This window comes from Streptopelia decaocto (genome assembly GCF_964273445.1).
Source record: "Streptopelia decaocto genome assembly, chromosome: 15".
Taxonomy (NCBI): domain Eukaryota; kingdom Metazoa; phylum Chordata; class Aves; order Columbiformes; family Columbidae; genus Streptopelia; species Streptopelia decaocto.
In genome coordinates, this window is record NC_138670.1 from 9339443 (window position 1) to 9351555 (window position 12113).

The 12113-nt window shown below is 37.6% G+C and overlaps 1 protein-coding gene across 1 annotated transcript in view; it reads right to left on the bottom strand.

Moving 5' to 3' along the window:
• The window catches only part of SPECC1L (sperm antigen with calponin homology and coiled-coil domains 1 like), a 65038-nt gene that overhangs the window by 37557 nt on the left and 15368 nt on the right, over positions 1-12113 (bottom strand). The window contains exons 3-5 of the mRNA XM_082066420.1: positions 7913-8072; positions 5518-7151; positions 3508-3715 (exon numbers count right to left, since the gene is read on the bottom strand). Coding sequence (XP_081922546.1) covers positions 3508-3715; positions 5518-7151; positions 7913-8072 — 2002 coding nt within the window. The remainder of the gene's footprint in view (positions 1-3507; positions 3716-5517; positions 7152-7912; positions 8073-12113) is intronic.

The following is a 12113-nucleotide window of genomic DNA, read 5'->3' on the forward strand; positions in this document are numbered from 1 at the left end:
TTAGAATTTATCACTTTGAAATAAAAATTAGTATCAACATTCAATTGTTTAACTTCAGTTGTCTTGGGTTGCGGGGGGGTGGGGAGAAAGACTAAAACCTTACAATATTCAGATATGCATAGTAGTTTCAAGAAATTACATTATAATCCCTGATAAGCAATGTTAAATCAAGTAATCCTGACACAGGTAAATCCACAATGGACATTCTTGCACTTTCTATACTAGTTACATTGGTTTGCCTTATACTAGGATAGCATTTCGATTTTTTAGCATAGAAATGGCTATCCCAGTATAATCACATCTACACAGGGCAGTGTCAGCATTACAGATATTTTAAGAATTACAGCTTCCTTATATAAGTAAGAGACACTGATTACAAATATACCAAAGCTCGAGATATACCTAAATTACAAACTAATACTGTCAGCTCCATAAGAACTAGTTATTCACTGAACATTGAATTTATCAACCTCCTTGCTCACCAACCCTTGTCCAAAAAATTTACTGACTTAAATAGTTACAGGCCAAGAGAACTGCTATGTCTAGCACATGCACCTTGTGCTAAGTGAACACACAAGGAGTATTTTCAGGCTTCAGAAGAAACATTTGACAACCAATGAACCAATATCACCTACAAATAACAACGTTCTGCAGAATCAGGAGGCGAAGTTCTCTGAAAAAAATTCCTCACAAACTCTTATTAAGTGCTTCGAAGAAAAATAGGTTTCTTTTTTCCTCTTAGTCATCAAAGATGACTGATGTGACAGCTTGGCTGACTGCTGAATGTTTTATTGAAGCCAGAAATGAAAACCAGAGGAAACACGCCACCTAGTGCAACAACTGCCAGCCCGTCCTGCCAGTGAGGATATAAAACCTACAGGTTATTTTAATATTTCTTAGACTTTTTAGATACAATACAGAAGCACTACGCTTAAAACTTCTGTTTCCACCAGTTCCTGTGCATCTGGATGGACACCAGGATCACACTGTATGTTTTCAATCAATGTGATTTACATCCTACTGCTCACATCAAAGAGATCCCAGATTCTGCAGGCAGACACATTAACAGATAAAATGTGACAGTTCAATATTTAGATTACTGTGAGAAATGTTTGGTTGTATGTTTGTTATGATTCCTTCTGGTGTTGGGAAAGCCCATAATAAAGTCTGCCCTAAGTACTAGCACTAGAACATTTCACATTCCTACATTACTATCGGTGTTGATTAACCATTAAATGGAATAAACACTCACCACCTCATTTATGAAACACCTTTCTCCTAAATGTAAAGTCTGTCTTTTGCGAATTCTTTAAGTGATAATTTTCTATCACTTATCTATCAGTTGTCTTCCCATCACCTTCATTCACTCAGTAACTTTGTCATTAGGCAAATTCGCTCCTTAAGGGGTAGGTTAGATTTCCTCATATTTTAAAATCTAAAGTAAAAGTTTGCTAAAAACAACCCTTATGGTTCTTTATTACACTTTGTTATTCAGGCTGCAAAACTACCGTTCTGCTAACTAATGCTTTATAACACCTAAACCTACACCAAATTCTCCACATTTAAAAGCACAGGTATTGTACATTTGGCTGTGAGAATACAGAACTGACCAAAAGTCTGATCAGCATAAGATAACTTAGTACTACTAGGATGTGCTTTTCTGTCACTTCAATACAAATGATTAAAATTCTGTCTTTTACATGTTGTATCCTACCTCCGAGTCCCAGATTTTCTGAGATGCTGTTCTCTGCCGTCACTGCTTAGAGGCTACCACCAAGAAACTCCTGCGCAAGGTTTAATAATGAACACTGTTTTAAAGTGGTCAGAGAAAGACTGATTTTTTTGTTAAGTTTATACTATTCTTCGGGTGCCATCCTTTCTTACTGCCACTAGATGCCACTCTCCTCCCTGCCTATAACTAAAACACAGCTGCTTCTGTAAAGTTCACACAAGGCCATCAGCTAGTACAGCTGCATTTTCCTAACTATTCCAAGTGACAAGTAACAGAGACTGTCACAGTATTTTTAGGTGAAATATCTGGCAGCTACTTTGTACCCCGAAAGCATCTAAAAATTAGACCTACCTTGTAATCAGGTATTACTAAGCATATACATAAATGTTTACTTGACTGTGGTGGTGTTGTCTGTATGAATGTATTTCCGTTAACAGACAAAACAACGCAAGTAGAAAAGTGTTCAACCTTTTTAAGACTTTGCTACAAAATTACTTCAGGAACAAAGTCAGAGCCACTAACCAGGTGTCTGAGCTCCTGCTCCCAAATAAATGTCTGTCTTTGGGTTGGGAACAGAAAGAGAAAAATCAAACAAAACCAATCCACCACAAAACTAAACACGGAATAAAAACCTAAAGCAATTTGCAAAGAGAAACAGGGATGGCATTTCAAGATACAGACGGGTTACTTAGGGAAACCAAGCTGACAGCTGCATGTCTGAAGACAGTGAGTTTCAGTTGAATAACCAATATTTTTGCTTAAGACACTACCTTTTCTGGAAAGTAGACTAATTTAAAACCCTTTCTATGAATATTTCCCTTGCTGATAAAAGTGGTTATGCTTTGGGTTTTTTTGCAATCTTTAGTCTTTATATACCACGGAAGAACAGCAGATGCTTGAATTCAGTAAGTAGCACTGTGCAAATACAGCCTGCCAGGACACAGCTGCCCGAGTTCTTATTTAGACTGAGACTAATTGCAGAATACCAGCCTGTGGCAGGAATGTCTGAGCAGGTCTTGAAGATCAGAGAGAAAACTAAGGCACAGACAGCTAGACACCCATACAGTAAACACGAATTTCATTACAAGCCCCGACCGTTTCTTGTGCGGTGGCAAGAGTCAACAGATAAGGTTTTATTTTAGCTTGCTTGATGTTTGTGAGATTCATATTTAGGTTCACAGATCAGTTTCATGACTTGAGCAAAACCACACAGAAAGAGATATATGATATATTGGTATTGCCAAGTCAGCTCTGACATTTGTATCTTTCAGGGCCTCCATCACTCATTTCTCCACTGAAAACACCTTTCTTCAGGTGGAAGAAATCAGTAGTTTTACACATTCTCAGGCTACCTGGTACCTGGTAACTCCTAATATTTGGGCGGTCAAAAAAGAGAGCATTCTGGAAAAAAAAAAAAATAAAGGCAACAAAACACTAAATCAATCACCCAGTCTCCGCAATGCCCAAGGAGCACACTATTATTAAGTCTGTAATTACACGTTCTTCTGCTTTGAAAAACAACTTGAAAACAGCATTATCAGATTTCATATTTATGCCCAATTCACGGGTTTTCATTCCAACACCAACTACTCCCAGGACAGGAAAAGCAAAGCCAACTTGATTTTTTCCCCAGTGTGTAAGGGCTCTGCTAAGCCTGGTCTGACTTGAATTCAGACATATGAAAGCCAAGTGAAAAGATTTTCACTATTACAACATTCTACTTCAGCTGTTCTTGATTTACCATTTCTCTCACAAGAGGAACTCGTAACACTTACTCTCCAAATCAGATATGATGAGATTGTCATGAAGCTTCACAGCACGATGCTGCTCTACTTCATCCTCCAGCTCAAAGATTGTTTCCTTCATGTCACTTCTCTCAGTCTCTTTTTCATCTAGTTCTGTCCGAAGTTTTTCTAGAGTCACATTGAGATCTTCAATTTGTTTCTTGGCTTCTTCTTGGAACGCTCTGTATTCATCTTCAACCTGAAAAAGAACATATCATAACCAAATTGGCTGCATTTTAAACCACACTTTTAATTTTTTAACTCCCATATTTACAATATATTTCTCCAACCACAAAAATGTATGGGACAAGAAGTCAAGTGTAAACCTTTAAAAAAAGTATTGTTCAGGTGCAAGTATTTTCCAGAACCAGAGTTAAACTCTTTTATTCCCAAGCTGAATATATGAGCATTCCCCAGCTCCTCTAACAGCAGTATCCTGTATTCAGGTGAGACAACAATACTAGAGCACCAAGGCTGTGGTTTCACGAGCAGCTGATCTGACTTAACATCTACCTGCCAAAAGGTGGTAGGGGAAACTTGTTACTCTTTCTTTCTCTTGCCCAAAAAAAAAGCCTGCTCTCTTCTGTGCATTGATTGTACTGCTTGCTGGGCCTGTGAGATGATTCATTTCCTTAGCCAAGTAGCAGGATTCACATTTGTGTGTGAAATGTGTTGGTAAGTCGAAGTATTACAGTTCCCAGAGGAGTCTTACAAGCTATTGAACTGAATTAAAAGAAACAGGGAAAGGAAGAGGTAGAGTTCTCCCTTTCAGGAGCAGTGAGACTATTTTATCCTGCCTCATGAAACTGCAATGTAAGCAACAAGCTGGGATCAGAGGTACAGTAACATTAACCCCTGTGCCCAACAGCAAAAACAGGGTGTCAGAAAAACAAGAGAAATTAGGTCGTGGCTTCATGGTGGGTCAAAACAGTCAGGTACCAATTTTAATCCACAAAATGCCCTGCTCTAAATCACTGTTTCAGTATTTTTTATTTTAATAGCACGACCCATCTTTAATAATTAAAATTATATATATTTTTTTTCCTTCCAAATGAAGGTTGATTCTAACTGGCTAGTGAGCATGACTAACGTTGATTTGCAACTAATACAAAGTTCAGACATTAGATTTAGCATAAATCGCCTTAGCAGAAAGATACACCTTTAAATGCACAAAGTTATTCAATAAATTTTATGATCCTTATTTTTATATTAAATTATGGTAAAATGCTTTTACTAGATAAATTAGTTCTATTTGAGTCAAAAGAGCTGTTCCAGAATTAGAAATACACATGCTGATCCCAAACCCAATCAGCACACTGCTCGTGGATGGATCATAAGTAAAAAAAAACTATGTGAATTTGCCATATTTAATATTAACTGTTTAAAAGCGCTTTTTTTTCTCCCTTTAAAACTAAAATATGTGTTCAGTAAATTAAATTAAACTGGGTAAAGTCTTTTTATACCTAAAAATGACTCATTTCTTGACTGGAGAAAGAAGACACTTTTCTGCTTTCTTTAGCATTAGTTTATTGCAAGTTAACTGAACCAACCTGAATAAGCTGAAACTTGAAAATATTATCTCAACACCTGGCTTATATCTCAAACTTTGACTCCTAGTACTTTCTCAGTGACATCCCTCTTCCACCAGTCTGGCACCAGCTCCTTGAAACTCTTGCAGAAGGCATGCAATTTGAGTATAAAATTCATATAATATCTTAAATATTGTTTAAGTTTTAGCCTTTGAAATAAGTTGCAGAATTTAAATACCAGTATTAGAAAAAGTAACCCAACAGTTACCCTGTGGTTGAATGTATTTATATAATTTTCTAAAAGGCTTCTGTCATTTTCATAACAAAGGTTAAGAGAAAGTAATCAGTCCTAACACTACTGCAATCCGATTAACCTCATTATTAATCCTTTACTTCTAAAAGAGCCACAGTGACCAACAGTGAGTCATGGTGTGTATGGGATGTTAAAATACAAGTTTGCTTTAAATACTACCTTAGCAATGGCATCTTGCAATCGATTGACATCATTGCGGGCGTGTGCCAGCTCTTCTTGCAGGCTACTGCACAAAGTCTCTGCTTTTTCTTTATCCAGCCTGACGCTCTCCAGCAAATCTTGTATATCTGACTTGTCTCCAGAGTTATGTATAGAATACAACTCAGCCACTTTCTGCTTTTCATGCTCTAACTGAGCTTTCAGCCTGTTCATCTCAATCTGGTCACTGGCCACCGTGGCTTTGTACTCCTCTAAAGTAGATGCTATTGCCGTTTTGCTCTTCTGCTCTGACTCAATAATCCGTTCCATGTGGTGATTTCTTTCTTTTAATGCCCCTATCATTTCTTGGGCCTCCTTGTTGTCTTGTTCTGCCATCTTCAAAGTGTTACTCAAGTGCTGCTGAACACCTAACAGCTGCTCTCGCTCAAACCGAGCATTCTCTGCAAGGTCCATGTAACGTTGCTCTAACTCCATGTAGCGACCACTTTTCATATCTTCATCAATGACATATGAAATATGGTGTTCATCTAAAAGGGACCGAAAATACTCGATCTGACGGCTGAAGTGTTCTAACTTGTCACTTTGCTGGCACAAAGATTCCATAAGGATTACTTTTTCTTCTCCAAGTCTTTCATTCTCACTGTTTAGCTCTTGTGTTATTTGTTGCAAATCCGCAAGCTCTTGAAGCGTGGCTTGGAGCTCTTCAGCTGTACTGTGTTGATTCTCTTCCATCTGATGTATCCGTTCTGTCAGACAAGCTACGGACACTTCACTCGCATTGCCACTGCTTCCCTTCCTAGATCTTTCTATACTCGGTACACCTTCAGACTCCGAAGATGATGGAGCGTCTAAGGCATCATCACTTGATGTCAGTGGCTGATAAACTTCACTGCACTCACTGTCTAAATTATCCATGGAATTACTATGTTGATTGTCCATCAAAGTGTTTTCATCCTGACTTAACAAGTCTTCCATTGATCCAGGAGCAGAACCTTCCACCGAAGATGTCAGAGTACCACCACCATCACTGTGGTTGCCAGCTGTAATCTCTGGACTCAAAGACTGATAGCCAAAGAGTTTTTCAGAGTTGTCCAGCCTTTGCTCCAAAGAAAACCCTAATGCATTTAGTCGGTCTTTTAACATTCGATTCTCATTCTTCAGCTGGTTGAGCTCTTCTCGGATGGCAGTGTTTTGCTCCTGTAGCTGTAGCAACGTAGACTCTACATCAGTTGGCTGATGGACAACAGTGGCCTCTTTTTCTTCAGATTTTTCATCACCTTCAAGCTGATCTTCATTAAGTCCCAGCTGAGCACGCATATCCCTTAGTTCATTCCGCAGATGCAAGATTTCCACATCTTTAGTTTTTGCTAATGTCAAAAGATCGTTCACCTTTGCCTCCAACGCAGCTTTGTCACTGATTTGATTGTCCGATTTGGACTTGCTCATTCGAATGTCCGATTCTGGATTGGTGCGACTACGGGAGCGTTTTGCCAGTACCGTATCATTGGTCCCCTGTCCAGTCAAAGGGAGCTTTTTGCTCTGGCTTAAACGAGAACGATCGCGTATTCTTTCTCTAGAAGAGCTTGACTCTTTATTTCCAGATGATGTGCTACGCTTAGTTGTGGAACTTGTACCTATATGTTTTTTGAAAGTTAGGAAAATTAATTTAAAATACAGTATTGTAATAGAAGACACTGTATTTTGTATCAGCAATACAGTGGCTGATTTCTGATTCACACTAGTAAACACATTTCCTAAAATTTAGAGTAAACATTTATATGACCTTAATCGTGAAACAGTCTAGTCAGATTTTAATTGATACATACTTTACCAATTGCTACGCTTTAGTAGCATTTTGAAAATGAGTTAGACCTTAAAGTTTAACATTTGCAAGTTTCTTTTCTTGTCTTCAACAGCTTCTGCTAAATTGTCCAAAAACTGCAGCAGTGCTATTTCTATGAGTTCAAATTTGTCTCTCTTTTGAGTAGATTTGCATGCAAGCTTTGAAGTGATGAATTGCATATTATGAATCCCCAAAACGAAAGTCAATTGACTGCAATTGTTGACTGCAACAAGTGATCACATTTTAAAGATTTAGTGCTTGTGGCATGGATTTTTTTTAGACAAATTAAACTATTTTAGACAAATCTATGATTCTCTAAATTAATTATATGATCTAGTTTTATATGGTACTTGCATAATCAGTACTGAAAAAATTAGAAGGAACACCCTCCAAAAAGGCAATTCTATTATTGAAAAACAGGAAAAGAGCACAGGAGTTGATCTGACCATGGCCTTATTGACCACTTCATTATGCAGCCTGGATCCTCAATACATAACAGGAAAATAAAAAGCCACCCAACTACTGTCTTTAATGATCAATGTATCAATTTACCTGCAATAGTTTTGGGTTTATTTTCCAGACTGTTCATGGTTGGCCCTGAAGCTGAAGATGCTGTTGATACACAAGTGTTCTTCTTTGCCTTGACACCATTGGTCATTGTCACTGCTCCGCCACCAGCCATCCCCGCTAAGAGGTCATCGTTACTCTTTGTCTGAAAGAAAGGGAAGCGCAGTTTTAAGACAGCTAGCTGAGAAGTTTCCATAGCCAATATTTCTTCTGTTAAAGATTCCATCAGTTTTAAAAGTACATATTTGACTAGCCATCTATGCAGGAATGCTGAAAAGTAAAATTGCACTTCATTGTGCAGAGTTGGTAAGTTGAAACTGAACTTCAATTCCTTACATATGATTGACCAGAGAAACTAAGTCTTCTCTCTCCCAGACAAAATGATTAGTTTCAATACCAATACCAAGGAAAAAAAATAAGAGCACAGTAACACAAGACAGTATAACACTTCTCAATTTTGACTGAAAGCTTGCTTAAGCATAAAAACGAAGACAATTCTTAGATAATTAAACCAGCAAACACTAGGAAGTTATTATAATGTCCTTCAACAGAACACGATCAAGTAGTTTGTGATGGACAAGTTCACAACAAGAAGATCAAACCAAACAACAACAATCAATCCAACATTAATAAAATACCCTCACTAGCTCAAAATACTAAGCCACAAATCACTAGAGACTAAGACAGCATTTAGGGCTCGGACAGCCACCCTCACCATATATCCTTGCCTGGTTTCCATGCTCTTTACTAGGCACTCTCAGAGACAGGATATTCCTTTGATGGACTCATACAATCGTTCCTGAAACTACTCTTAGCCACAAAAGCTGCCTGGAATGTGACAAGGCAGTAAGCACAGGAGTCTCAAGAACTGGATTCCCAAATGGAGAATATATCTTTCAGAACAAAGCAAACTCCAGAAATACAAACTTCTTAAGCATTAATTGGCAAGCTTCACAACTCTTTAAAATGCAATTTTTCAAAGGGTGAAACAAACAAAATATGCTAAGCATTCTTCCCATAAGGCCAAGAAAAATTAAAAGAAAACAGCTGTGTTAGCAGCATTCCTTGAGTAACTGTGTTATTCAGCTGGATAACACATTTGAAGTCTCAACCAGCACCCCAGCTACAAGGTAGTGCTTGGGACTTAACCACTTGCTTTACATTCTGACTTTCAAATTCTGCAGGTTTATAACTTCTAGCTCCCATACATATTCATGTTAAAAATTGTATGCCAGACGCTACAATTGCATACATTAAGAATGAAGGTACACTTGCTTAATTGAAAAAAAAGTTGCACCTCACTCCGTTCTATACAGTTTCTTTTCCAAATGGGAACAATGCAGTTGTGATCATTGCAGTCAGCAACAATGATCACAATGTTGTGGAAAGGGCATGGATGAGATTGTGCCATTTACAAAGACGAGCAGCTGCAAAACAAAAGGGAAAGAGAATATATTTGTTCTGCATGCAGTTGCTAGAAATACAAATAATTTACAGATAGAAACAGGTACTTGAAAGGGTAAAATCCTCTAGGGCAAGAATGTTTTTATTGAATTGTAGGAAATAGTATAGCTTTCTAAAAAGGTTTATAAAAGGCTGGAAGAAAACACATTACTCTGATGCTCTAGTTTGATGTGCACCTAAGCTGGCTTTTCTGCTATGAAAAAGCCACTGTTGTTCTATCTTGCTCTTCTCCTCGTGCTTACAGACTGTGCTGTGTAAACTGAAGCCTTTTCAAAGGGCTCCTTGCTCCCCGGAGCCCCACCGGTTCCTACGGCAGCCATGCAAAATAGCAGACACCATCTAAGTACCAACGGGAAAATAAAAATGTTGGAAGGCTACAAAATTGAAAAAGCCCACACTACTTGTGCAGGAGGGAAGAGCTGAGCACAAACTACTACCGTCTGACAATCCTCTGTTAACCTGTAAACTCCCCAGAATTCATAGCTAATCTAAACTAATTCTGTGGGCATGGGGGCAGAGGAGGAGGGAAACAACCTTATGATACAACTGTCACCTAAACCAAGGCATTACAAAAATGCATAGAACAGGGCTTTTCTATTCTGCTACTGCATCTGCCAATCAGTCAGCAAATGTGGCAGTTCAAACGGACTCCGAGCTGTCAGCACTTTTACCCTATCGAAAGAGTGGGGAAATTAGATCAAGCTTTTAGACACTTATAGTACATGTTATCAAGCCAAATAGGTCAAGATGTGACTCAGCCTGAAGAAAAAGAAAAAAAAAAAATACACGGTTTCTGACATTAGTCATCTCCAGTCCTTGCTGAACAAAGGAATTTAAGACTGCCATTCTTCTCTGACTGACCCATGAGCTATTTCTAGGCTGGGTTGGAAGGCACTGCCTCCTCTGCAGCCAATTAGTAAACAGTTTCTCAAAACTGTAACACTATACCCTTGGCAAAGAAAACTATTTAGCAAAGCTTTGGAAAAATGACAAAGCAGCAGCTCCCTTTTCTTAGGGCTCCATAATGGCAATCATTCTTTACTTTGAGAATCAAAGTATTTTTGTAGCATGTATTTTTAATGGAAGCAAAATCAACGTTGAATGTTTAATAAACAGCTTTTTCCTCAAGGAAGAACAGTTTCTCTCCTTTACTGAAGAAGTGCAATCCTGCTTAGCATTAAAAAGCCTACATTAAAATACAAAAAATTAGAAAATATTGTGATATTGTGATTTTGATTTTCAAGAAAAAAAACTTTTTATAATTATACAATTCACATTCTGTTTTATTTCACATCTTTCTTTCAGTGCAATGAAACTTGAATGATCACCTCTACAATTAATTTCATCTTAGTTTCTCAACATGTATATACTATTTACTGCACATCATTCAAATCCATTTACATATATATCTAATTATTCCTGCCCCGGATTTTCTTTGATGCTTGCTGTTGCTGCATTTAAGTGCTCCGAACATCAAACTTCACAACAATCTGTAATTAAGTTATTGCATTTTGCAAGCAGAATACTGAAGACTAGACACATAAATACTGAAAACACTTTCTAATTTTTAATATTCAAATGCTGGTGTCCAAGTTCTGGCTTTTCAGGAACACTGGATTTTGCAATTCATGTGTATGAAGTATAGCCACGGTCTAATCACAGTTGTGTTAGCATGATCACAAGCTCATTAGCTAAAGAAGTAAAAAAACCCACAAAATCTATCTTAAAAATAAGAATACACTGTTATTTGCAGAGTATTTTTGACAGATTAAAAGCTAGAAGTGGCTGGCAGGTAAACTTCTGCTGTAATAACGTGTGCGTGTGGGGGGGGTGCTGAACATTTACAAAAGTTCTGGGCAAAGTGGGACACAAAAACCTACAAAAAAGTAACCAGCAAAAAGGCATTCAGAGGCAGACAGACAGACAGACAGAGCTCTGGAACAGCGTTCAGCTGTACAGAAGGGTGGGTCTCACAGTTTCTTCCTGTGCTCATTGTCCACACACTTTGAAAACCCCACAGAAAAGCACAAATCTATACAACAATGCATAGTGAAAGAAGCTCACTCAAAGCTAAACACCGGCCTCTGGTTATGTAATGAAGGGGACAGGGAAAAAAAGCCAGACTATAATTACAAAGTAATTTTCAATTTTGCAACATTATTAATAACAGGATTAAGACTGGTATAGTACTGTATGTATTTCTACTGCTTAATAGAGGCCTTTCATTCAATATTCAACTCAAATTTTTCCCTATCCATATGTATACTTACCTTGAGCAATGAACAAATCAGTGAGCTGTTGCAATTAAATTTATTTAATGCCATTTTTTTTGTCAAGGAATATTAAGCTAAATTCATAATACACCCACCAATTCATCAAGTCTAAGAGATCCAACAACCACTATGAGGAAAACATGTCACAAATGCCTTATCAACAAGTTCAAATGTAAAACTGTACGAAAAAATATTTTTAAAATAACACTACTAGTTACTGATACTTCTTTCAAGCTAGGAAATATAAATGTGATTCACCAGTGTCAGTAATCAAAAAAATACAAACTAACTCTGTTGAATAAGCATGGAACACTCAAAGAAGATAAAAGTCGTCATTATTTAAGTCACATAGTTGGCACAATAGCAACAACGTAAGAAGTAAAAGACATCCAACTGTATGAGTAACCCTGGCTGTAACATAAAGCCGAGATAAGTCTTAGTAATTAAGA